At 36.5% G+C, this 27,998-nt stretch overlaps 1 protein-coding gene across 20 annotated transcripts in view; it reads left to right on the plus strand.

Annotated features, from left to right (window-relative positions):
• RBM26 (RNA binding motif protein 26) overlaps positions 1–27,998 on the plus strand; it is an 86,285-nt gene that overhangs the window by 48,011 nt on the left and 10,276 nt on the right. For 9 of the 20 annotated variants that reach the window (XM_085215654.1, XM_085215667.1, XM_085215653.1 and 6 more), the window contains 2 exons: positions 941–20,786; positions 27,839–27,919. In XM_085215654.1, the coding sequence (XP_085071780.1) occupies positions 941–1,030 (90 nt within the window). In that variant the 3' untranslated portion in view covers positions 1,031–20,786; positions 27,839–27,919. Of the gene's footprint in view, positions 1–940; positions 27,920–27,998 lie in introns of all 20 variants that reach the window. The other 11 variants (XM_085215664.1, XM_085215665.1, XM_085215658.1 and 8 more) reach the window with 11 other exon arrangements.

Here is a 27,998-nt window from a genome sequence, read left to right on the forward strand (position 1 = left end):
ATATATATAAATACTTTTAGGCATTCCTCAGCCTACAACCTTGTATTTAGAAAAATACAGTTTCGCTAACCTCACAAATTAACCTTCACTCCTCTTGCTGAATTCAGAAATTCTGTTGCAGAAACTATAATTACTGGGACAAGAAAAACAAACAAAAAAGAAGACGTACTTGAACATCTAGGAGACGTCATTAGGGAAAGAGATCTTGAGTTTGTCCTTTCTTTAGTTAGCGCAGAAAGTGCAGTGAGAAGTGCAATCATCAAAAGAAGTTTTGAGATAAGGAAAAGATTATATACACACCTCTGTGTATGTAGGCAAAAATAAAACATAACTCATTATCTATCTTCTTTATTTCTTTGTTTTAACTTTTAAGTGAAGCCCTTAACTTGAAAGAGTGTTTTCTGTAGTCTGTTGAGATACCATGTTGTCATTTGAACGTATTTGAAAACATTTGTTTTTTCTAAATTCATCTAAAAACACTTTAAAATCTTTATTACATTGAGCATGCTGGATTTAAGCTTAATTAAAGTATCTTATTTAACATTTTTGATAGTGAGATAGTTTAAGCTCTTAGATTAAAAGAGGCATAGTAAATATAAACTTGGAAAAGCTAACTTTAGTTTTCAGTGTAGTATCTTAAATTTCATCACAATGTTAAAGATTGGGCATGAGGACATGCTTGAAGAATCAGATCATCTGTTGAACTATAAGATCATTTTAAAGCTCATTAAAAGAAAAAAAAAAAAAGCAGCTGCATTTACCATTTATTAATTATATGTATATTTTATACACACTATATTTTTTGAAAGCATTACTATTTACCTATGAAAAAAAAACCTTGTATGTTCCTTCTTAAATTTTATGGATCTGGATTGTATTTTGTCTTTCAATCTCTTACATTTTGTGACATAACACAGACTATCCCATTTATCTCTTGAAGTTTCAGGAAGAATCTTTGGTGGATGACTCTCTTCTTCAAGATGATGATGAAGAGGAGGAGGATAATGAATCTCGTTCATGGAGAAGATGATTCAACTGATCGATGAAGTGCTAGAACTGCACCTGTGTTGCATTAGTATTACCTAATGTACTTCTGCATCTTTGTATTAAAAGGGGTTTTGTGATGAAGTTGAATTCGGATATAGACTAAAAAAAAGCTGATCAGTTACACGTTTTGAGAGATTGATGTTTGAGTTACATTTCAGTAAATGGTTGCTAAAGACATCATACTAGGAACATATGCAATGTTTTTATTACATAGTTCTACAGAAAGTTACAGAATTCTTTGGGTTCTTTGTAATTTACTGAATTGGTCAAGCACAAATGACCAGAAGTTGTTATAACATAGATAATTTTTGTTCTATTCCAGATACGGAATGAAAATTTGCATTTAAAATCTTTGTGAATGTTTTCAGAAATGAATAGATAACAGTACTAAACTGAAGTCTCTAAAGTTATGTATTCATAATATTGCATAGTAGTATGCTTAGGCTTTACTATGTACTAGCCTTTTGTTGGATTTGTGTACGTATTTTACCTATGGGTTTTAATGATAAAGTGTATGACTGCTTTGCATATAAGTCCTTATGACTTTAAGATGTTAAAAAATAAATAAATGGAATGGTCTTCAAAAAAAAAAAGAAAAAGAAAAAAAAAAAGCAATAACCAAAAAAGATAAGGCAATGGTCCTTCATAACGAAAAAAAAAAAAAAGAAAAGAAAAAAAAAAAAGAAAAGAAAAAAGACCATTTCAAATGGCAACCCCACCCCCATACTCACAAAAAGAGCTCTAATCACTTTCACATTAAAATAGTATTGAATACAAAAGAAAAATCTCAAAATAGTGAAGTTTCATTTAATTTAACTCATAGATGTACTCTGTCACATACGAGGTTTTGAATGTCTTCTGAATTTTAAGGCTGTTTTAAGTCAAACTTTAAGTAGAATAACAATTCAATAGTAAGAAATTTATTCTTTATCCTGCACTGTACAACTGCAGAAGAAAATTTAGTCCCACAAAAACATGCGCACTACTTGTTATATAGTTTAGGATGAGTGTGAGAAGTGGGATATTTGGTAGGTATGATTCTAAAAACTTTGCTCACACATACATACTTTTTTTTTTTTAATCTCTCTGTAGTTCTATAGATGTTTTTTGTAAATAGTATTTGGCAGATAGCAAGTTCACACTATAGTGTATTTTTGTCATGTGAAAATGTACATACGTGAAATGTACACTGTAGAAATACTTAATTGGCTGCAGGAGGGCATTGTGTTGTGCAGGATCTGGATCTGAAGCTTCTTCCCTTACGAAGGGGAACTCACTAGCTTTTTGCAGTAGTAGACTTTCTTTTTCCTTTTGGTGCTATTCTGCTGCTGCATTTGCAAAAGAAAGAACATTTGTTAAACACTAGTTCTTTATTTCCATCAACTCATTCATGAGTACAATGTAAAATCTTATCTGACAAAGAAATGCAGAAAATAGTATTGCAGTCTGTTTTCTTTAATTCTTGTATTTCTGTGTTTTGGGAGGGAAGGGAGGGAGAGCTGCACCTCCTCCTCCCCCCTTTTTTTAAATTCCATAGTAGGAACAGAGGTAATTAGAAATAGTATCCCAGAGAGAAGAGGTCTCATTGTAGAGGTTTTATTCCACACTTTTTAGATGTTGGAGGGTTTTCTGAGGCCCTAATCCTGTTTCTTTTTATGTTCCTATGTGTATGCATATCTTCCTGCAAAAATATGCACTTAATTTTTTTATACAGACTTAGTTTCACATTGAAATACTACACTTGACTGCCATGCTTGTTACAGTAAGTTCAAAATCTTGCCTTAACGAACTGCATTTGAGAAATTGGTTTCCTTTTACACTGAATTTAAGGCAAAATAAAATATTTTAAGAACTTTTTTATACAGTGAGCTCTTCCACTTCACTGAGTTAAATACAGGCTTTTCTACTTTTCTTTGTTAATAATTTAGTGCATTTGAATACTGCCAGACTGTCAGTCCAGAAGGTGGGACTTTTTAGTATGTTCTCACGCAGAACAGGTACAGCATGGGGAAACAACTGTGCATGCTACCTTAAAGTTGTTGTGTTGTGTGCTTTTTCTACTGCTCAACCATGGCTTTTCAGTGGCAGTAAATCTTAGCACAAGGCAATTATAAGCACTTATGTATGCTTTATATGGATGTTTATTGTGAAGCATCTGAAAATTCTTTATTATCTAATTTTAAAAATATTATTCCATATTTGCTTGCTTGTTTTGAATTCAGCATGCTAACAGATCCATGCTAGATTTATTTCTTAATAATTGCTTGCAACCTGGTCTACCTATAGGGGGAATATATTTTCAACACCTTCCTTACCCAAACTTTCATCAGAGAAAGGGTGTCAGGAGAAAATACTTGCTATCAATTCCTTTACCTCCTGCTATTATTTTATGTCATTTTGAATGATTGAAAACCACCTGGATCAAAATAGTTTGTTTTGCTGTCACTTTAAAAAACAAATCCAAATGCTTAGTTTCAGTTAAAACTATTCTGTAATCGGATGCCATTCAGCATAAGGTAATGGTATTCTGGTTGCAGTCTAAATAGATGCCCTATGTATTTCTCTATCAAACTACTTTATTTATTTATTTATTCACTTTTTTTTTTTTTTTTAACTTCTGGTATTCTTTGTCTAGCTTTGCTTGTTCCTTTGCTACTACCTTAATCCTCATCTCAGTGAGATGAGATCTTTATCAGGATAGCATTCAGTGAAATTTCTTGTCATCTGGAGCTACTACTTTGCATCTTTGACTGAACAAACCAAGCATCCTACTGATTTTCATTTCTTTCTTTTCTTAGTTTATCCTTCTGAGCGCATTCTTAAGTATACCTCCACTACACTTAGCTTAAATAACTGTATTTTTTTTTAACAGTTCTGCAAATGGATTTTCCTAGTCTGAAACACCAAGAACAGACTACACTGGTTTTTCCCAGAACGCTTTTCCAAATTTCTTTGGATAATAAGGTAAACTCTTAAAGTATTTTCTTTTCCAGCTAGGTGGTGAAGTACTTGAATAAGTTGTGTTCTAATATGTAATTAAATAGCAATATAGTAAGCCACATTTGGTTAAATTACGGAAAATGTTGCGTAATGGGAGCCAGTAATTCAGAGTTACTGTCTATAAAGCAGTAAAACAGCAAGAATGCCTCTTTCAAGCATTACTTATTACCAGTGTTGTAGTTATTTTTCTCTTACGGGTTTTCCAATTTGAAATAAATGAGTTATATGTTATTTCTTACCAGAACACGAAGGCAAATGACTGACTTGCCAACCAAGTCATAGCAAGTCTATTTCTTAAACAGAAAAAGAACTCACTGAAAAGTATTACTACAATTTTAGACATTTAAAATAGGCTTATTTTCTAAAGAACTCTCTGAAAACAGTCTCTCTTCCTTAATTAGACAAGGACTCCAAAAATACTACCCAGTTAACTTACGTGTCTGATAGCAGTGCGGCACAATTTTACCTAACTTAAAAGGTTCATTTTTGTTGCTGACCATCTACTCTGCAGAGATCCTCAAACTAGGCAAGATTACTATTTTTGTTGGCTGTTGAGTAGCTTTTAGTAACCATACAACATTTGTCTGATTTGTTTTATTTACTTATTTAGATGCAGTGGACACAGTTCTAATTGTCAGTTGTCTCATAAGCATAAAAGATCACTAAAAGTTGTGCAAGAAATTTTTGATTCAAAGTAGTTGTTTTGGATGGAAGCTTCTTATGTCCTCTGTACTTTTTTTTTTTTAAATGTGGAATCCTGAAAAAGGAGGTCTCACAAAATACAAAGCAAAGGCACGTTCTTTTTTTTTTTTTTTTCTTTTCTTTTCCAACTGACTTGGAACACTGTTGTACCAATACCTAAAGTAACATAAAGAAACATAGACCATCAGTGACATCACATTTTTTTTGTAATTTGGCATTGTTCTAATGTTGCAACATAAGATGTTGTGGTCAGATTTAATCTTGTGCTGCTTAGATTTTATTGCGATTTATAAGTTTGAATTGACAAAATTAGGAAAACTGAAACAGCAGAAACCTGAGATTTTATTGAAGAAAAAAAAAATAATGGATTTAATTATGAAAGTGAACAGTATTGATGGTTCTTTATCATTTTGTCCTAGGTGGAGCTATTTCTTACTGCTCTAGCATACAGCACTCGGGTACTTGTCATTCTTAATCAAGATTTCACAAAGAAAAAAATAAATCTGTTTTTCCAGTGAGGCAGTATAATTGTAAACTAATTTTTGGTGAAAAAGAACTGGTAGTTTTTGTGGACTTGTGTAGACCTTTGCAAATCTCCCAGTGTCTTTGTCACACAGTAGCCTAAATATTGTCTAATAAATAATTATTTTCATTTTTTATATTAAAGTATTTACATGTGTTATTCTGAACTTCTTTGAACCTGTAGACATCAAAAATAGATGTAACAGAAATAGACTACAGTCTATAGATTTCAGTCTTTATTTGAATTCTCTTTAGATCTACGCGGGTTGCTAATGAGTGGGATTTCAAGAACATACTACTCCACACATTTTCTTTAGGTTGTTTTTTTTCTTAATAGATAGTTTTTTGAAAATTTCTTCTATATGTGTTCTTGATGAAGTTTACCTGGACATTGCTTTTCTTTACTCATATGACTAAAGAATAATTTCCTTCTTATTGTAAGCTTGTAATGCTGAGATCAATTTTGTATTTGAAAATGAACTAATCTGACTTTCTTTTAATAGCATTTTTGATATTTTTGAGTTTGCAAAATTGAATTCCAAGATCAGCCTTGGAATCTCTGAATTCAGTTTCTTACCTTTCTCTGGCAGGTACTGTAATATTGAGTTCAACAAATCTGTCTATGCTAGTTGATGAACGAGATTTTAGTATTTCTCAGAAAATGGGAGAGAAATTGTGTGGCATGTACACTTCAAAAGTCATTTCTAATGAGTGTCTAGACTAGACATACGTTTTGTTAGTTTGTTCTCATGGTTTTGTAATTTTGCTATTGGTATTTCACATCGTAGTATCATGTAAAGTACGGGTAATTAAAGAGTTAATAATCCAGTTCCGTGGACTGACAACTTTCCAGATACCTGGTTCTCAGGAGAGAAGAAGAACTACATATTCCAGGGGACTTCACATGCAGAGAGGAAAATAAGTCACAGGAGGAAGTCACAGGATCTCAATCTGATTGGAGCTCTCTCTCGCTCACTGCCTGGCAGTGTGCGGGTGTGCTTCCAAGCCGTGCACCTCCAGTTCCAAGTAGGCCTTTCAGTTTTCAACACACTCTCTCTCTTATTTTCTTTGATTTATTAGCCTCAATTTCAATTAGATTATATTGTGTTACCTTGCATTCCAATATCATATTTAGTAAAATTAAGTTTCTCTCCTTAGATAGTTGCTGCTGTTCTGTTTCTGAACCCATTTCCCTACCCTTCTCTTTTTCCTTTCCCATTTTTGGAGTCATGGGGCCCAAGGGCCTACTGCCTCCCATCACAGGCATAGATTGATCAAGATAATTCTGTGACAGTTTTTGGTGGAGAATGCAGGCATTTTAAAGCTTTTAACATTAGCAGGAAAAAAAAAAAAAGAATTCCTTTAAGCCAGAGACTTTAGAAGCATTGGTATCTACTTTGACCTTCATAGATTAGATTGTAGTCTGGGCAGTCTGCCAAACTCAGAACACCATACCGAATGTTTTTCCTTTTTAGCAGCTACCAGCTATGAATCTGCTCTTTATTTTAGGAGCACTGTCTAAGGGATTAAAAACCATTATGTTCTTTGGAACTTATTGGCCTCTTACTAACATCATGCTTTCTTGTTGTAAAACTGTGTTTATATATCACTGAATAATCAATGAATATACAGATGTTATAATTAAGAAATATACAAGTTAGGATAAACAGGTTATCATGCTAAAGAAGAATGGATGGAAAGCTTACCCTTGTCCTGGGCTCACTGAAAAGACTCCAAGAGGAGCAATCTCCAAAAGAGATCCTTCCTTACTGGTTGTCAGCTCTTAAATGGAATCTAAGAGAGGTGGAGCCAAGCTCCACCCCTTCCAGTAGCACAGAATTGCCTTCACCTGTGCTCTCAGGGCTGACTCATTGCTCGCCTCAGGTGTCAATCAGAGGTTCAGGCCATGATTCAGCAGTTCCCATACACATCACTAAGTTAAGGGTACTGATGGATACACATGCCTGGTACTTATATGCATTGTTGTATGATTTGAATTTTGACACTTACATACCAGGTGGAATATAGCTAATTTTACAAACAACATGATATTCAAACTGGTTTCCAGGCTTTCTTCTCAGTTTGTCACACATTTTTCGAATGCTGAGTTAGTGGTCATGCTTGTGTTCATACTCGTGTGTATGTTATCAATCTCCCTGAATGTGCTTCTCTCCATTTGTGTTATGTGGAAGAAGTCTCCAAAACCAGAGAATGTTGACTGGCAGGGAATATGGAGAGGTTTAGGAAAAACTTTAGAAGCATAGGGACCCGCAATGTCATGATATTTCACTCTTGAGAAACTGAGCCAGTATTTGAGTCAGGGATGGTGCGGCCTACATATATTTAAGGAGGTACAACTTATTTGGGGTTTGCTTGTGCTTATTGCGCTCTATATAATACTATTCTGGAGAGAGAGAGTTTCCAAGCTGAGGTTCAAGCCAAAGGGAGCAGTCTCCAAGTCAAATCTGATCAGTCACAGGTAACACCAGTAACTATGTCAGTTGCTCCTGTGGAAGACAAGAAATGGAAACAGGTGTCCTCACGCCTAGAACTTGTGAAAAAAGAAGAAATGAAGGAGGAGGTAGAGAAAGATCCATGTGAGGTGCTCTCCTCAGAACCACCGTCATCGAGAAAGGCAACAGGAAAAAGAGACATGGAGAGGAGAGTAATGGAGTCTCTATTACTACTGTTCGTCAACCTCTGAAGATGACTGAAATCGAAGGCTCAAGAAAGGAGTTTACATGCTGCCCGAACAAAACTCTTGTTACCTGATTGCTTCACTGTTGGGACAGTGGGACTGGTAGCTTGTTTCCAGGTGGTAATAAAGCTTGCCAACTAGGAGGCATTGCCAGAGACTCAGCTATTGACAGAGGGATTAGTTAAATGTATGGATGGAGCTGCCACCCTCTGGGAATGAGTGTTAGTAGCCGTGAAGGAAAGGTATCCCTTCACAGATGATCTGAAGCCCGAGATGAGAAAGTGGAATACAATTGAAAAAGGTATCCAGTATTTGAGAGAAATAGCCGTAGTGGAAATGTTGTATGACCCTATATTTGTTCCTAACAATCCACACCAAGACCATGATCCTGAAAGAGTGTGAACAACGCCTGATATATGGCAGAAACTCACAAGAACAGCACCAGAAAGGTATGCCAATACACTAGCAGCAACGTTTGAAAGATACGAGGACCAACAGAGAAGACGCCCAGTTTTTTAACTGATTCTTACACTTCAAAACTTTGAACAAAAGCTACCCAGAACGCACGCTTCCATTTCAGCCATCTGACAAGTAACAGACAGACTAGAGGAAATGCAAGAGTGATTGTCTCTACTGATGAATTGTGATGAACCCATAGTAGTATCAGAAACACTTGAAGAAGATCAGAATGATCAAAGGAGTCTAATGAAGGAGCTGATCAAACTAATGAAAATCCAACTAGTAAAAGGTGCTGAACCTTCCTTCTCACCTGTATCATCAAAAATCTCAGCTTTTAAAGGCAAACACTTTCCTGCTCAAGCAAAAAACAATAGTAAAACTACATCATGTATAGCCTTGTGGCATTACTTATGTGACCACGGAGAAGACGAAGAAGTGGCATGACCAAATCACTCCTGTACTTATGAGAACAGGTGAGAGAATTACAAAACAGATCAATCATCAGTGTAGTTGCTTCAGTTACTACAGGTAATGAATTCAGGGGCCCTGCCGTCAGTCAGGGGGCAGAAGGGATAATAGAGTTTATTGGACTGTGTGGATTAGATGGCCTGCCTGGCGCATCAGAACCACAGAAATATAAGGCACTGGTGGCCAGTGGTGCACAGTGCACTCTAATGCCCTTGAGTCACGAAGGGACAGAATCAATTCATATTTCTGGAGTGACTGGAGACTCTCAAGAATTGACTGTATTGGAGGCCGAAATAAGCCTCACTGGTGAAGACTGGCAAAAACATCCTATTGTGACTGGCCCTGGGTCTCCATATATACTTGGTATCGATTACCTCAGAAGGGGACATTTCAAGGATCCTGAGGGGTATCGATGGGCCTTTGGAATAGCTGCTATAGATTAAGCAGCAGTCTGTTTTGCCTGGACTGTCAGAAGGTTGGTTTGTTGTGGGGTTGCTACCAGTAAAAGAGCAGCAGGTGAGAGTACCACACCAACAGGGATTCCTTGTTCCTCATTCATAAGTTGATTTGTCAGCTAGAGAGTCAGGGAGTGGTCAGCAAGAAACTCAACTTTTAACAGCCCCATATGGCCAGTGTGTAAAGCCAGTGGACAACGGTGTGACAGTGGACTACCGTGGCCTGAATGAAGACACACCCTCATTGAGTGCTATTGTGCCAGACGTGTTAGAACTCCACTGTGAACTGGAGTCAAAAGCAGCCAAGTGGTATGCCACCACTGATACTGCTAATGCTTTCTTTTTCATTCCTTTGGCCACAGAATGCCCTCACCTGGAGGGACGTTCAGTATACTTGGAACCGTTTGTCCCAGGAGTAGAAACACAGCCCAACCATTTGCCATGGGTTGATCCAAACCATACTGGAACAGGGCAGTGCTCCTGAGTACCTGCAGTACATTGATGATGTTGTTGTGTGGGGCGATACAGCAGAAGTTGTTTTCATGAAAGGAGAGCAAATAATCCAAATTCTATTTGGCAAGCTGGTTTTGCTATTAAGTGAAGCAAAGTGAAAGGACCTGCCCAGGAAATTCAGTTCCTGGTATAAAGTGGCAAGATGGGCATCGTCACATTCCAGCAGATGTGATTGACAAAATCACTGCCATGTCTCCACCCACTAGCGAAAGAGAGACAATCTTTTCTGGGTGTAGTGGGCTTTTGGAGAATGCATGTTCCAAACTACAACCACATTGTAAGCCTCCTTTATCAGATGACATGGAAGAAAAATGATTTTATGTGCGGCCCTGAGCAACAGCAGGCTTTTGAACAGATTAAACAAGAGAGAGCTTGTGCCGTGTCCCTGGGGCCAGTACGGATGGGACAGGATGTGAAGAACATCCTCTACACTGCTGCTGGAGAGAAAGGTCCCATTTGGAGTTTGTGGCAAAGAGCTCAGGAGAGACCTGAGGCCGACCCCTGGGATTCTGGAGTTGAGCGTACAGGGGGTCCAAAGAGTGCTACACTCCAACTGAGAAGAAGATCTTAGCCACAAATGAGGAGGTTTGGGCTGCTTCTGAAGTATTCGGTACTGAAACACAGCTCTTTCTGGCACCTCGACTGCCAGTGCTGAACTGGATGTTTAAAGGAAAGGTTCACTCCACCCACACGCTACTGATGCCACTTGGAGGAAGTGGATTGCACTGATTACACAATGAGCTTGGATGGGGAACCTCAGCCGTCCAGGAATCTTAGAGGTGATCATGGACTGGCCTGAAGGCAAAAAGCTTGGAACATCACCATGAAAAGAGGTGTCACATGCTAAAGAGGCTCCACCATACAATGAACTACCAGAAAGTGAAAAGAAATTCGCCCTGTTCACAGATGGATCTTGTCATATTGTAGGGAAGCATCGCAGATGGAAAGCTGCTGTGTAGAGCCCCACATGACAAGTTGCAGAGGCCACTGAAGGGAAAGGGTAATCAAGCCAATTTGAGGAGGTAAAGGCTGTCCAACTACCCTTAGATGTTGCTGAACGGAAAAGGTGGCCAATGCTTTATCTTTACACTGACTCATGGATGGTGGCAAATGTGTTATGGGGGTGGTTACAGTAGTGGGAGCAAAATAACTGGCAAAGAAGGGGTAACCTATTTGGGCTGCTGAATTGTGGAAAGACATTGCTGCCCAAATAAAGAATATGGTTGTAAAGGTACACCATGTAGATACTCATGTGCCCAAGAGTAGGACTACTGAAGAACAGCAAAATAACCATCAGGTAGATCGAGCTGCCAAAATTGAGGTGGCACAAATAAATCTGGACTGGCAGAACAAGGGTGAATTATTTCTAGCTCGGTGGGCCCCATGAGACCTCAGGCCATCAAGGAAGGGATGCGGCATATAAGTGGGCTAGAGACCGAGGGGTGGACTTAACTATGGATACTATTGCACGGGTTATCATGACTGTGAAACATGTGCCATAATTGAACAAGCCCAGAGGTTGAAACCTCTCTGGGGGGAAGGGAGATGGCAAAAGTATAAATATGGGGAGGTATGGCAGGTTGATCGTATCACCTTGCCACAATCTCACAATGGTAAGCGTTATGTGCTCACCATGGTGGAGGCAACCACTGGGTGGCTTGAAACATACACAGTGCCCCATGCTACTGCCTGAAACACCATATTAGGTCTCGAGAAACAAGTCCTGTGGCAACATGGCACCCTGGAAAGAATTGAGTCAGGTAATGGGACTCATTTCAAAAATTATCTTGTAAATACTTGGGCCAAAGATCATGGCATTGAGTGGATTTATCACATCCCCTACCATGCACCAGCCTCTGGTAAAATTGAATGATACAATAGGTTGTTAAAAACTATGCTGAAAGCACTGAGAGAAGCATTTGGCAGAAGCCACCTCGTTGGTCAGTACCAGAGGATCGATCAGTCATGATGGTCCTACCCAATCCAGCTCCCTACAAACTGTAGAGGGAGATAAAGTCCCTGTAGTACATGTAAAGAGCATGTTGGGAAAAGCATTTTGGGTCCTTCCAGCCTCTGGAAACTTTTACTGGTACTGTTTTCACCCGGGGACCTGGATCCACTTGTTGGGTGATGCAGAAAAATGGGTATGTTCAATGTTTACCACAAGGGAATTTGATGTTGGAGGAGTGCAGTCAATAATTCTATGTGTATATATGTACACAGACTTGTGTGTATAATGCATTTTAATTATTGTTTGTTTGTATATAAGTATATATATTAAGGATGATGTAGTGGTGTAGAATAAGGGGTGGAATGTCATGGTTTTGTAATTTTGCTATTGGTATTTCACATCGTAGTATCATGTAAAGTACGGGTAATTAAAGAGTTAATAATCCAGTTCCGTGGACTGACAACTTTCCAGATACCTGGTTCTCAGGAGAGAAGAAGAACTACATATTCCAGGGGACTTCACATGCAGAGAGGAAAATAAGTCACAGGAGGAAGTCACAGGATCTCAATCTGATTGGAGCTCTCTCTCGCTCACTGCCTGGCAGTGTGCGGGTGTGCTTCCAAGCCATGCACCTCCAGTTCCAAGTAGGCCTTTCAGTTTTCAACACACTCTCTCTCTTATTTTCTTTGATTTATTAGCCTCAATTTCAATTAGATTATATTGTGTTACCTTGCATTCCAATATCATATTTAGTAAAATTAAGTTTCTCTCCTTAGATAGTTGCTGCTGTTCTGTTTCTGAACCCATTTCCCTACCCTTCCCTTTTTCCTTTCCCATTTTTGGAGCCATGGGGCCCAAGGGCCTACTGCCTCCAGTCATGGGCATAGATTGATCTAGGTAACTTTGTAACATGTGTTTCTATTTATTTGTTAGCTTTTATTTTGACCTTTTGGCCACAAAGAGGGTAATACCATCTTTAAAGTTAACAACACCCAATACAAGTATTTTTTTAGCTGATTTTCTAATTTAAAGGTTATTCTCTAAGTTGTAGTTTCACTTAAGATTTTGGGTAATAATTTGGGTAAATATTTAAAAAAAATTAAGAAGCAGATCTTTTTATATCATTTAGTGTATACTTTTCATAAAAAAGGAAGAAGGAAAGTAAATTATTATTTACAATTCCTCCTGACAAGCTATGGAGTTTATTTGAAATAAAACAAAATATTTATGGGCCTCAAAACTTGAACTGTGCAAATGACCATTTCATAATGAAATAAATTTCATTATGGTTTATGAACTGTGCTCTTTTGAATGGAAAGGAAAAAAAATGAACCACTAACTTCTCCAAAATGTTTTCCTAATGATCTGCAGCTATGTGGAAGATTTTTCTGCTCTTAGGTATACTAGGTCTTTTCTCCATACAATAATTTGCTCTCTAGGGAATGAAAAAAGTTTCTTGGATTTTATAGATCATAATTTATTTTTCATCTCGCACGGAATCTTGTGCAATAAAGATGTTTACGTGAAAATGTTTTTTCTTTGTACGGAAAACAAAGAATTCACAAGTATGTATGTTCATCTATGCATGTAAAAATCCCTATCTTTTTGTCAAAATGACATGCATGTTGCTAATGGATGTACATAAGTGAGATCTATAGAGTAAACAAATGCCTTTAGGGTACAAGAAATCACGTTTTACAGACCTTCTCAACTCTGTAGATTTGGTGAATAAAAGCTGAGAGGAGTGTCCATTCCCTCAAAGTACCTTGCTTTTAACCTGAAGAAATATTCTTGATCACATTTGCAAACTGTTCTTTCTCTGCTTAAACAAGGACAGTTCTGACTCGATTCTCATTTCATTGAGATAAAGGGCTGTATTTTCTCTTCTGAATGCTAGAGGGCACTATGACTACATCAGTGAAACTGACAATAACTAGAAGTAATTTGCTCCCATTTCAGTACTTCAGTAATATTTTCCTTGTTTCAATTCTCATGCTAATATTTGCATTTCTTGCAGAAACCTGTATACATCCTTACCATGTCAGCAGAAATTCTGTTTGTGTGAACTGAAACAAGTTATCTCTCTTCGGATTTTGGTACCGATGATAAAACATGACTCCAGGTGTTTAAATCTTCATAAAACAAAGGCATGTTTCTGTGTTACAAGACAGATACATTCACCTGCTTTTCTTCTCTGGGAGTTGAATTAGCTTTTCATAGATTGATGGTGAAGTTATGGAAAACTTAATGACGCTCCATCTTGTTTGTGAAAGTGTTACATAAAAATCTATTGTGGTTATACTCTGGAGAAAGTAAACAACATTTAATTGTTGGAAAGGAGTGAGGTGGGACAGATGGTGTTATTTTTTGTATAAACTTCAAAAGAAATTATCAATCTAACACAATGTGAAGTAATTTCACCAATGTAGCCAGTTATCTTTGTTTTATGGTAGCCTCATGCTAAATACATCGAAGAATTACTACTGTAACTCCACCAACTGGTGCAGTATAACTACACAAAGCAATTTTTTAACTTTACTTGTTCATTCTGATGATTATATATCTTGTACTGTCATGCACGTGTGAACTGGGAAGCTACTTGTAGCCTAAGCATCTCTACACCTGGAATTCTTAATGTGCAACATCCATGTACATAGATTGTGTTTAGACCAACAGCGCGGAAGGGTGTACATTTGAATTCTTGTGTGGTGTTTTCCTATCCTTTGCAGTTATATGTGCAGTATCAGAAAGTGCTGGGATATTTCTAATTTTGTTATGCCCTTCCTAACTCACAAATTCAGCTAAGTGGACATCACTGTAAGCTTTCTTTTTTTTTTGGTATGAGATGGCAGCCATATTGTTAGTTGTAGAGTATACATCAGAAAGTCCTGGAAAACTTCTAAGAAGTCAGCATTTTTAAGATGCTTAAAGATGGAAGCCTTGCTTATCAGAAGTGATTGTCAAGGAAAAATTGTGGTTGAAAGAATATGCTTTAATTCATCACTATTTATCTATTTGCATTCAGATTTAATAGATGCTTAAAATTTACCCACTGCTGTTCTCAGAGAGGTATTAGAAAATGTTTAAAATCATACATCTCCCATAGAGTATTTCTACTACTTTGGCTAACAGGAAGGAGAGACTTAGTATATGCATATATATTTTCATGTAATTTTTAGTGGTGCTTTTCCATCTTACCTTAGAAAACCGGGGAAGTGGTTGGATGCTATCTGTTATGCAAGTTCTACAGCCTTAATCTTTCTCATTGCTGAAGTTTTCAAAACTTCCCCAAATGTACTACCATCATTCACATATAAAGCAGTGTTTTGTAATGCTAATTTAATTTGTATTAACAAATTAGCATCTAATCTAAATCTCCCCTTCTTTATGTGATAGGATGAGAGAGAAGAGTTTTAAACTAAATTTATTACCATCTCTTCAATGATTACAGTGAGGAGAAATGTTGTCTGTGCTTAAAACTTTGCTTCCATACTCTATTCTACTGTTTGAATGGGATGGATATAAAAACAATAACTACTTGTCTATTGGAACACCTTTAAAATCAGTTAATCCTTTTACAGATAAAGTAGAATACTACTTTTACTGCAATACCCAGGAGTATTTTATTCAGTACCTTTCAGAAGAAAAAAATCTGTTTACATTTATAGTTCCAAGTCAATAATTCGTGGATATTTGTTTACAGTATTCCAGCAGTCCTACAGACTTCTTTGTGGTCAGTGTTCAAAACTATTGGAATCTGAAGGAGGCACGTTCTCTGGTTTTAGAGCTCAGATTTTTTCATTCCCACAGCCAACATCCTGCTTGCATGTTGTGTACTTATCACTGTGATGTAGCCAGATTTGGTGTGTGGAGGAGTATCCTATTGATGAAAAATGTGAGATTAAGTAGCAAAGAGCCTTTATACTAGAAGAAGCTGAGAGCTGGTTAACACATGATCTGCTAGGTAGTAGATTTAGTTCCTGGCCTGAATTATGAAATTATTTTTCTATGATAAAAGTAAGTGTAACTGTGAAACTGAATTTTCTGCTGGTGGTGGTCTTATACAGTGAAAAATCACAGAACATACATTACATTTTATTAACTTGTAATAAGTCAATACTGTCCTATATTTCTTTGCTAAAATTATGTTTTGGTAACATTAATATTAAAATCACTAAGAAATATTAGATTGTTTCTGGGTTGAACACTCTGTAAGCACACTTTCAAATGGTTTTCAAGTAAGTGCTATTTCTTTTCTCATCCTCATTTACTTTAATGCTACTTTAATATAGGGAAAATACTGATATGTTTACTCTCATATCAGCCTTTCATTTCAGGTTTACTAATTCCTTCATGTTTACTAAACACTTGAAGATAGCTTATCAGGAAAATGCCAAAAAATAACTTTGTATTAGGGGAATAAATTCTAGAAACCAGAGTCTAAAATAATAAAGGATTAATCAGTAGCATTTGCTACATGGCCATTTTTAAGATGATAGTATATCATGCTACAGTACTATCCGTAGATAAGCTTTTATTAAACTTTTAAAATAATTTGAGTAGATAATTACTAGTGTTTTAGTAGTCTAAAGCAGGATTGATGGTATCTTGATTGGCTATAGCAGTTACTAAAGTTCACATTTTATGACCTCCTTAAAAATATTAATTTAGAAGCTTATGAATTACTCTCTGGAGTCACCCTGAATTAACAAATACTGAGCTATCTTTTACCTTTTGAATCTTTTTGTTAAATAATTTCTATCCACTACTGATTTTTATAGTGTTTTTCAAAAACTCATTTTCCAAGTAGAGCAGGAGTAACTCTTTCATGGTCAGGACTAAGTTGCACAGAACATTCTCTTTTATACTGTTGAATAAGAAGGATATGACTGGTCACTCCTGCCTATCCTTTGTGCCTAGTGGGTATTTGTGTGATAATATAGCAATTGAGGAGCTGAGCTATGCTTTCAAAAATGAGGCAGTCTAACTGGGGGGGAATGCTGAGGCAGGAATGATCAGCTGGGATCAGTAGAGCTCTTCCCACATTTTTGGTTCAACTTGATTTACTTCCATTGCAAAAAAATTGCACCACAGTGCTGCCCTCTGTGTTTGGCTTCTATTCTTTTTTTTTTTTTCCTCTCTTTTCTTCTCTCTTATTTACAGATCCAGGATAAAATATTTAATAAAGCTTTTAACAAGCAGCAGGTGGAGTTGAAGATCAGAAGAATCATTGCTGAGAAGGGCAATTGAGAACATCACTCTCGTACAATCTCCTTAGAAATGTGAAACAATGCTGTGATTTAACAATCACCTGCTAAATTGAAAACTGCATGGCCCTGCATAAGAGCTGACCTTCTTTACCCAGTTGGAAGTCGGTAAAAGGTAGCCTTCATAGCCTTATGAACAGAGCATTTGTGATGGTAGTTCTGCTTCCTTTCAGCACCTTTCAGTACCACCTCCGTGGTACTGACCAGATGGTGGTGCGGAAGGCATTCTCTTAAACGGATTAAGGATTTCTTCCAGAGGTGATGTGAGAAGTGTTTTGTCAGACCCTTTATATCTTATAGTAGTTTTGTGTTAATGGCCGATGGCTTGTGTCATTACTGTGCTAATGCAGTGGCAGCAGCCTACTTAGGAGCTGCTGCCTCGTCCCAGACACCATTGTGCTGTGGAAAGCTGAGCTGAAGGAATGAGCTGCAGTGCCTGCACTTTGCTTCCTAGGAGAACTCAGGTTTGCCAGCTGGGTAAAACTGCCCTGAGGCTAAGCTGCAGCAGGAAGACATCATTTCCACTAATGGATCTGTGTAGACAGGCTAACCCATTGGAAAGGAACTTAGGCAATTCTGATGGCATTTAGAGATTTGAGCCAGGCAGGGAGTCAAGCCAGGTGGGAAGAGCTAAGTATGTATAGGGATGTAGCATGATGTATAGGACTTGTGATTAGGTTAGACAGCATCAGGGCTGATTTTGTCGAAGTTTGTTGGGTGTGAGTGAAATAAACTACCGATGTTAAATAGCTAGATGGAGGTACTGAGATGGAAGCTGAGATTTCAAGTTCCAAAGCAGGCCGAAAAATTGGTTATGTACATGTTTCCTTTCCTGCAGTTCACCTGCTGTCTTGTCATGTGCATGAGGCAGCTCAATTTGTGGCAGTAGAAAACTTGCTATAAAACATTTGGGAAATACTAGTAAACTTGCAAATTGGGGCAAAGAAGTACTGTTTTTCTGTGATTTCACAGAGGCTTCCAGCTGGAGCTTTAATAGAGCATTCAAAGTACCTAACAGTTTAGATAAACCTTGCCTTGGTGTTTCCTCCTGGGTGGCTTGGGAGTCTCTAAATTTGTTGTTGTTTGTTATGAACCCCTGTGGAGTATGTTGTATAGTCAGTCAGTTGCTGTTTTGAAAGACCAGCAAGTTTTAGCAAGACTAGCCTGTTTGTTCAAGTTGGATCAATTAGCCTTAATAAGCCAACTAATAAATCTTTGCTATTATTTAAACTGTTTAATCCTATTGTCTTTGACAAAGTTGGGAAGCAGTTACACTAGCAACAGGCAGACTGTAATTTCAGATGAGGAAATGAATGATAATGACCTATTGTAGTATAGGAGTACAGGATCCTCTTTGGTCACACTTACTGCAGAATAAGCTGGAAGGTATGAGTCTCAACTTTTTACAATTGCATTAATAGGAGCTTTTGTCAGTTGAACTTTAACAATTGAACACTTATGCTGTGCAGAGCATTTTCTTGGTTGATGCCTTTTAGATATCTGTCCAGCTGTCCAAAGAATCAATGCTTCTGTCTTGCCCTTCCTCTCTGAAAGATTGGCGAGTGATCTGGACACTTGATGGTTTAGGAGCCCTGTCAAGTGTTGCCTAATCTGCAAAAAGCTGTGTATTCTTCAATAGCTGCATTCTAAAAACAGGTAAACAAAAAACATTCAATATGAAAAATAATGAAAATAATATTATGAAAGGTAGACTGTAATCTTTCTTGGAATTCAAAAATACAATGTAAAGTAGTTTTCTACTTCTATCTCCATGAATTTACAGATCAGTTTACAGATCTCAAGTCTTGCAGCAACACATGTACAAATCTATACAACGTACCCAAATGTTGTATATAGTGTTATTTGCTGAAGTAATGCATTGCCTTTTGAAGAATTCAACAGTTTATTTACCCCCAATTTTGAATATAGCGGACTATTTGTATTTCAACTTTAAGATTTTTGTGGATTTTCTTTCATAAGAATATAAGATTTCTCAACTCTTTACCTCACAAGACTATCATGTATTTTCTACTTTCATTAAATCCAAGAGCTACCACAGTTTATGAATTTCTAATAACTATTTGCCACTCATTTGTATACTAGCAACAGCAAAAGGAATTTTTTTTAATACAATTCTTTCCCCTTTCAGATCCACAAAAACCTTAAAGTTGAAATACAAATAGACCACTATATACAAAGTTTCCTACTATTTGTAAGGATTGGATGTCTCTAGAACTATCAAGTACTGTCAGTAATTGTAAAAAAATTAACTTAGCATGAATGCATATTGCCTCGTATGATGCAGAGTGATATTTTGACTTTTTGACAGCTTGGATGGTTCTTTGGGCAACATGGTCTAGTGAAAGGTGTCTCTGGCAGGGGGGTTGGAACTGGCTGATCTTTAAGGTTCCTTCCAACCTAAACTATTCCATGATTCTATGCTTAAAGGAGCAAGCTGTGATATTTATCTGGCAAACCTATCTAGTGAATTGCAGTTTCTGACAAAGAAGATACACACAAATAAGTTGTCCTGTGCAAGTATGCTTTCAAGTACAATTTATCACCTTAATTACTATACCTTCTGCAGCAGGATAGAATGACTGGATATTTTTTGTCACCAAACCACTTGCACATATATCATGAAAGTATTTTCTGTGTTTATACGTGTATTTCATGAGCTAATGCTTTAATTGCTTTATCAGCTTTTTGGGTCTCCCACACAGGCAGAAAACCACTGTAGTGAGTTTTATAGTTAGGTGGTGGTGCATAAGCAATCACAAGAGGTAGTTTTTGTAACTTTTGTATTCTGCTAGGCAACAAGCATCTTAGATTTAGTGAGATTATAAGTGTTGTTATTTACTGCTAGAAGCTGGTGGTTTCTCTCCCCTCTCTTTCTAAATTTGAGGATAAGGTATAATTTTTATGTTCTGGGTATCGTCTTCGAGAAGTTCTAAATCACTTCATGAGGCTTTCGGTGTGGCTTATGTCATTTATCCATCAGCACTCAGTCCATTTAATCCAGGCCTCTCAGCTGTACAGACCTAGCTCCTGTTGTGAGTGATCGGCCTGCTTGAGTGCTCCCAGCTTCTCCTGTCACATCACATTTGCATAAAAGAGGACAGATAACCAAATTTGAGCACACAAATGAAAATGCTAAGCGCCAAACCTGTCACAGTTGTTGTTCAACTAATTGTGAAAAATTTGATTTGCTGGCTTTTCACCGTTTATCATGTGGACCCCCTTCTCAAATTTGCGTTGGCTTCTGCTTCTGTACATGTAGCTTTTAAACTCTCTTCACAAGCAGCCCACCCTGGGGATTACTTACCTCTCCTACCAGCTTTTAATGTTGGCTCATCTACTTGACTAAATTAGGCCACCATGGCAAACAAACACATAATTAAAAACCTGGGAAAGACAACTGCAGTTGCACTTCTTAAATTGATTTTGCAGTCTATTACTGGTATATGCCTCTGCATTTCACCATTTTATCTTGTCCTCCTCTAAATCCTGAAAATGCCTTTGCTTCTGATTACATGCAGGAGGAATTTATATTATTTCAAAATGAAGACTTAAGATTTTCTTCTCCGAAGGTGAATAGTAAATAAAAATACATTCTTATTTCTTTTGTGACAGCCTATTACAGAGGTCCTCTATTCATTTGGATTTAATACCTGTTTTTGAACTGCATGAAGCTCGCAGTTGAGGTACTGTTCAAATTACTGTGATTTTTCGAAACTGTTTTATGAGTTAGCTTTCAAAATGTGCTTGTAACTGCTATCAAGCTTCTATTTCAAATCACCTTCTCTTAACTTACCTGTGTAATTTACATTCTTACAATATATACCAAAAGGTCACCAATTAAAACAGTTGAATGTTTTGTTGCTTTTGCTGAGAGGAGGATCAGCCACACAATTATCTATACAAAATAAAATAAAATTAAATTAAATTAAAAAAAAAATCCATTTACATATTAAAATTTTTCATTCCTTTGGTATTTGTGTTGGTCAACATTTAAGAAGCTGGATGATGCATACAAATGTTTAGAGACCACTGAAAGCCTCTGAAAAGAGCCTGATAAGAAAAGCTGATATTCAGAAATGTACAAATATTTGACGTTTTTCTAGCTACCCTAAGATATATTTTAAAAATTTATATGTTTTGGAATGAAGAAAATGATTATTAATCATATTAACCATATATCTGAAATATTGTTTAAAAATAAATCATTTTGCTTACAGTGCATTTAAATTTAATTTCATCATTTGAAATGGAGAAAGTCCTTCCACTGACTTTCATGTCAAGTGCAGTTCACTAGTAGCAGCATTAGTCACAAGGCATAACCCCTTTCAGAAAATGAAAGAGGTCTCTCTTAAAATGCAAGACGTTTTCATCTATTTCTCTTGTAAGATTGTACAAACAATGCATATGTGTTTTCTGATGATTAGGAACTATGTTTTGTAAGCTAACCTGATTTACATACCAGTATAGTTAACTACCCAATGTTTTAAATAACTTTTTTCCCTTCACTTTGTGTATCCTTGATACACTCATAAACCGCTGTCATATATCTTCATAGGCTTCATTTTACTATACTAAACAGGCTAAACTGTTAAAGGTTTTTGATGGACAAAGTCTGATGTATTTAACAGCACGAATTGAAGTTCACAGCTCAGTGTTTTGGAAATCAGTGCCCTTCTTCACTGTTTTGTTCTCTTTTTTGCTCATTTTTTACTGCCAAATTCTAATGTCCTTAAAAATGCAGCTGGAGAAATAATTCATGTTATACTGTATGCTTGTTTGTGATTACTAAAATTTTATTTCCTTCTTCACATCCTTCACATCACGCTTTTTATGTCCTTTCTTCTTAACAGCTTTTGAATGTTGAGTTCTGCCCTTTTTCTTGAATTTACCAATGAATTACGTTTTATATATATGTATATATATAAATATACATTATTGTACATATAAATATTTGCAAAATAAGGTTTTTGGAAAAGATGGACACAAAAGTGTTTGAATGAAACTGTTCATTAGTATGTCAGGCTCACAACATCAAAACGAAAAGCAACAGAAATTCAAGAAATCACTTTCAGCTAACAAAGGAACTTCATTCTCTATTTGACAAACTACAACCACATTGCTAGCAGATTTGATTCTGAACATCAGTAAGGTAGCAGCTCTTGTAATCTCTGTAGGAAGACTCAGACCAAAGAGCTGGCTTTCAGATTTCCAGGATGTTGTCACAACTTCGAGAGTATATTTTGATAACTTTTAACTGGTCCATAGTTAACTAGCATTCTTTACCAGCTTGTCCCAATTTCAAAATACAGCCTGATAGCTGAAGCATCCTGAGATATCTTTGTAATCAAAGAGGCTGAAGGTTTATCTATTTGTTAAAGAAAGTGCTTGTTTCAAAACCTATTCATATTAAGAGAATTCTAAAAATTCCATAGTTATCATATCATGTTATTAAACTGTGGGATTAATACTAATTGATAAAGAGTTATCTCTGCTTACACTGTAATGATTTGATCCAGAAATCTGATAGATATGTTAAAGCCTGTAGAGCTGAATTAAATATTTAGACTTAAGTACCATATTGGTCTTAGGAAGATCTGTGCATACAGATAAAAAAGTTATATTCTATCTTTTTTTAAGTTTGATTCCACAAGAATACAAGATGAGAATTTCTTGCTTTGTTTCTGATTTAATGGTACTGAAACATGGAAGCTCTATTATTAAATTCTACAATCTAACAATTCATTGATGCAAATGCCTGATTTATATAAATGCATGATTTATAACTTCGAAAATATATTGCTAAATTTCTTAAAGTTCTGCATCCTCCAATATCCTTACCCATAAAATGTTTTGCTAGGCAAGTCAGAGGAACACAACAGAGCAAAGGAGGAAATGTGTTTAAAATTTTGAACAACTATTAATGGAAAATGTTCTGTCATATTCCCTCAGCTCTCATAAAATGTACACTTTCCATTTATCTTTCAACTAGATATCTATTGATGTTTGATTAAAAACAATCTCCTCTGCTTCTGTAAGTACCTTCATGTAACTCATGGGGATTTTCTCATTTTCCCAGGTCTGCTTGAGTAAATAAAGATTTCTCCTTGGCTCAGTCTCTTAGGTTTGATGTTAGAATAAACAAACTCCTATTAACGTGCTTTTTGTTTTGCTTTAGATTGCAACTAACTTCATCAGCGTGTAATGGAGACAATTGTTCCATCCTTCCCATATATATTCTATTACACAAAGCTGACATGCTTTCCACGAGTTTAGATCTTGATTATAGCTAAATGCCAAATGACTAAGCACACACAAAAAGGATTAGCAGGTTCCACATATACATCTCTAGGGTGTTTTTTTTCTACAAAGAAAAATTATTTGCTTTATGGGTAAAATGTGTGGTTTTACCCACTGTCTTACAATATAGGCACACATAAAGTTACTTTTCCCCCCTTTCTGCTATATATAATAGAGAAGATCATGCTGAGGTTACTCTTAAACTACATATATAACCTCTGGAAATTCACAAATCATAAGACCAAATGGGACTGTTACCATCATCCTGCTTGACCTCCTCTGTAGTGCAAGCTGTAGGGTTTTACAATAGTATTTGTATTTTTATATGCATTAGATTCCTATTTATAGGATATACATTGTATTATGATGGCAGAGTAGGCTGCTCTGAAATTCTGCTAGATAACTTTACTACCATAACTACTGTAATGGCACTTCAGCATTCTCAGTTTATGCATATTGGTGTTAACAAAATTCTAACTATTTCAAATAATTAGCTAAAAAATTAGCCGTAATTAGTAAATTTGCTTGGGACAACAGCTGCGATTTCTAGTGTATCTGAAAACCAGAAAACGATCTCCACTTTTTTTGAGTTACTAATGAGATGCACTAATTCAAGCAGCCCTAAAGATCCCAGTCAAACCCAACCATCTGTCCTTCACTGTTCAAAATGTGGAAAGAGATAATATGTCTGATTTTTAAAAATAAAATTCTAAATATTCTTTGTATTTGCTGCTAGGAAGGGAGAAACAAAAGGATAATTAGCATTTCTACTGATCATTGGTTAAAATTATTTAACCCACCTTTTAGTGAAGAAATATAGATGTCTGAAGTAACTACATTGTTTTGTTAAATGCAAAGAATGATGAGATAAAACAGAATGGATATTTTTGGTCAAAGGTGTTTATCTGTTCATGTTAAAAGGTTTTAAATGCAATCCTATAAGAATGGCCTATGTAATTCAGATCAGTTTGTTCTTCGCCCAGTCATTTCTAAATTTTACAGACTTAAAAATGTACTTACTGTTCAGATATGCCTGAGAAAAGCAGACAGGAAGCTGAACATGCCACTCAATGGAAACTTTCAAGAATTAGTTGTCAGTAAAACAGCTTGATTGTGTAAAATCTGAAAAGTCTTCCTGACATTCAGGAGCTTTGACAAACTTGTGCAATGAGTGCAGGAGGAGGGCTGCGTCTCAATATTCACATTTTGATCCACTCACTGGTAAATTTTCTCCAAGCTTAGACAATGACAACAATCAGATTTTTAAAAAAGGTTAGTTTCAAAGCAATTTGTAAAGATACTTTGATGGGAGGAAAGAGAGCAAGGATGAAGAGACCAATTAACTGTTTTTGCTTGGCCTTTCTCTCACATGCAGAGGTATTCTGTACAAACCCCTGTTTTGATGTATTATTTTAATTAATCCCAGTCTTTTGATTTCTGCAAAAAGAAGGTTAGCAAATGTAACAATGTTCGAGAGTTTCTTTATTGTAAAAGACACATAATTTCAAGCATTTAATAAGGTAGATTTATTCTGGGTAGTTTAGTTTCCACATTCACTCAAACAGCCCTCCCCAAAGACAACATTAAAAATGTGATTAGTTAGCTGCCATCAATAACACAAAATAGGAAAACACTCTCTGAAGGGACAGCTTTGTGGAGGGCACTGCACAGTATGTAGTAAAAATATATGGCCTAATAAGTTTACATTTGCAGGCTCATTTGTTAAAACTCTTGAATTTCTAATTTGTGTCGGAAAGATAAATGGATGGGGCCTCAGTAAAGTGTGAGATTAATACTGATGGATGGGGGTTCAGATTTTTGCTAGCCTCTTACTTCTGTATAACCCAGTAGGCAGTTTATGGGGAAAACCAAATGTAAATAAAAAAAGAGGACATTATTTACCTTGATCAAGGCCAATTACTAGTTATATTGATATTTTCAACTTTATAGTTTAGATGGAAATTAACCTTATCTAATTATTGTTTAATGTATTTTGGTAATCAAGCCCTTACAAAGTGTAATTAGGTACTAAGAGGACAGGCACCCAATGATTGCTTTGAAACGCTGCAAATAGCCAAAAGTAGAAATGGAGGCTTCTGGGACCTCTAGGGCTATAAGGTGGTAGAATATTAAGAAAACATATTATATTATAAAAAATGCCTTTTTACCTGTATCAACATATTCATGTGCATGGAAAATAAGCTGAGGTTCATACATATACTAAAGTAAATTGGATTTACACATGCATGTTGTACAGAAACAGACAGTATAGGTGACGGTGGTAGTTCGTACCTGCTTGAAGGTGCCTTTGAACTTGGATGAATGCCAACTTAGGGAAAGCAGTTCTTATGTTCCTATATTCTAAGAAAGTTGCCAGATATCTTTTCAAACTAAGACGTGATTATAGATATGTCAGAAGGAAAGGCATTAGTGAAGGAATAAAAGAAAAGGGACACTTGAACATGAAGAAACAAAACAAAGGTCTCTGTTTCTACTCTTTTATATGTATCATACTTTAGATGGAATTTAATCCAGAAGTCTTCAAGGTGTGTAAGACACACATGGCTTTCTTTTTTCCATTACTTCTATTAAGAACAAAAAGAGAAAAGTCTTTACTGGATCTCGGTGGAAGGGAGCTAATTTTCTTCATAGCAGCCTATGTGCTGCTGTGTTTTATGTTGGTGACCAAAACAGCGCTGACAACACGCTGTTGTTTTAGCTATTGCTGAAGAGCACTTGCACAGCATCCAGGTCTTTTCTGCTGCTCGCTCTATTCTTGTAGTAGTAGGGTGGAGGTGGGCAAGAGAATGGGAGGAGACATAGCTGGGCCTGATGACCCAAACTGACCAATACATACCAAGATATGGATATTCCATACTTTGTCAGGTCATGCTCAGCACTAACTCAGGTGGGGCAGTCTTCACAGAGCTCCCTGAGACTGACTTGGTATGGGTTTTCTGGTGTAGGTGGTGGGTGATTGCCTTTATATCACTTGTTTTTCTTGTGTTTTTATTTTATCTTCTTTTCCCCTTTCATTAATTAAACTGTCTTTATCTAAACTGTCCTCTACTCCTCCAGTTTTCTCCCGCACCCCACTTCAGGAGGAGTGAATAAAAACCCGGTAGGGACTTAGTTGTTGACCAGTCAACTCACTACAACAAGTTGGCAATATATTGCCAAAATAAAAATAGAACTAAAAAATATGGAAAAAATGGACGGACATAAGCAGTTCTTATTTTAGGAAGGAAAAAAAAAAAAAAGGTGTAGTAGTAACTTGACACATTTGGCATAAAAGAGAAACATCTTCAAACCCACTGAGTGAATTTTAATGGGTAATTTAGACGACGATTCATGCTGTTGTGTGACATTCCTAAATTAAGATTTGATGTCTTCTTAAAAAACAACACCCTGCCAATTCTGTGTTGCATGAATCTCTATATCCATGTTCCACTCTTGCATTTTCTGCATTTCCCTGAGCCTGGCGTTTTGAATTACTCCACCTTTCTGTGCATCTTACACAGAGGACCTAAAAGAACAGGATGCATCTTCTTCCTGCAATTCTTTGCTAAATGCAGAGCCGTAATTCAATCATGAATTCACCAACTCAAGTTCTGTAGCCAATATTATTACAGAGGTGAGAATACATGTGCTCACGTGGCTCCTGTCACCTTTGAAAACTCTGAATGTTAAAGTATTATGAGTCTCATAAACTCCAATTATAATTGAAGAAAGCTAACTGTTTAGCTCTAATGTCTGTACCACTCATGCACTGGTATTTAGTGTACGTTTAAATATATTTTTACTTGAAAAGGTCACAGAACAATCACGATACTAATGTCAGAGCAGCCCTTTTGTTGTGAGTGAAGCTGTTACCTTATTTTTAACTGACTGCAGCTCTCCATTCTGGCTAAATAAAGGATCCATTTGTATTACAGAAGCTCACGGCTTGAAATTTGAATTTCATCACTGGAAGCAATTACACTACCACTGCACTCTCCGCACATAATCCCTCATTTAGTAATTTAATTAAAAACAAGTACTACCATGAACATCAGAACTAATGAAGCCTAATTTCCAATAGAACTGTGTCACATGGTTGATTGACTTTGAACTACAAGAAAGCTGCAATGCGAGTTCCTCCCCTGTTTTCATCATTTCATATAGTCTATCATCTAGTTAAAAAAATACTGTGTTTTCTATCTCCACTCCTGACATGATTCAGAGTTGCAAGCGGGAAGCGAGAAGGTCAGGGTAGGCATGGCAAGAAGAAGCTTCTCAGAAAGAGCCTGGAGATTTGGGGGTTACTTGAGCAAAAGGTGGAACATGGCTGACAGAAGATAAAGTAACAGTGGCAGAGAAAATCACAGAGTGAAACAAACTAGTATTAAGTTTGTACGAAATTAAATGAAGAACCCAGTGTATGTTTTTCTCCCCTTAGGTTTCTGGGGCTCATTCCTTCTATGTCAGAAAGAATAAGTACGAGTTAAGAGTTCAACAGGCTGGAAACAAGAGAAAACTGGTAAGTGTTCTAAAAGTTTGAGTCAGTAGTCCACTTATTATCATGTGCTATACCTGATTCCTGACTTCATCAAGTGAAA

Source organism: Meleagris gallopavo, chromosome 1 (genome assembly GCF_905368555.1).
Source record: "Meleagris gallopavo chromosome 1, MGAL_WU_HG_1.1, whole genome shotgun sequence".
NCBI classification, from domain to species: Eukaryota; Metazoa; Chordata; class Aves; order Galliformes; family Phasianidae; genus Meleagris; species Meleagris gallopavo.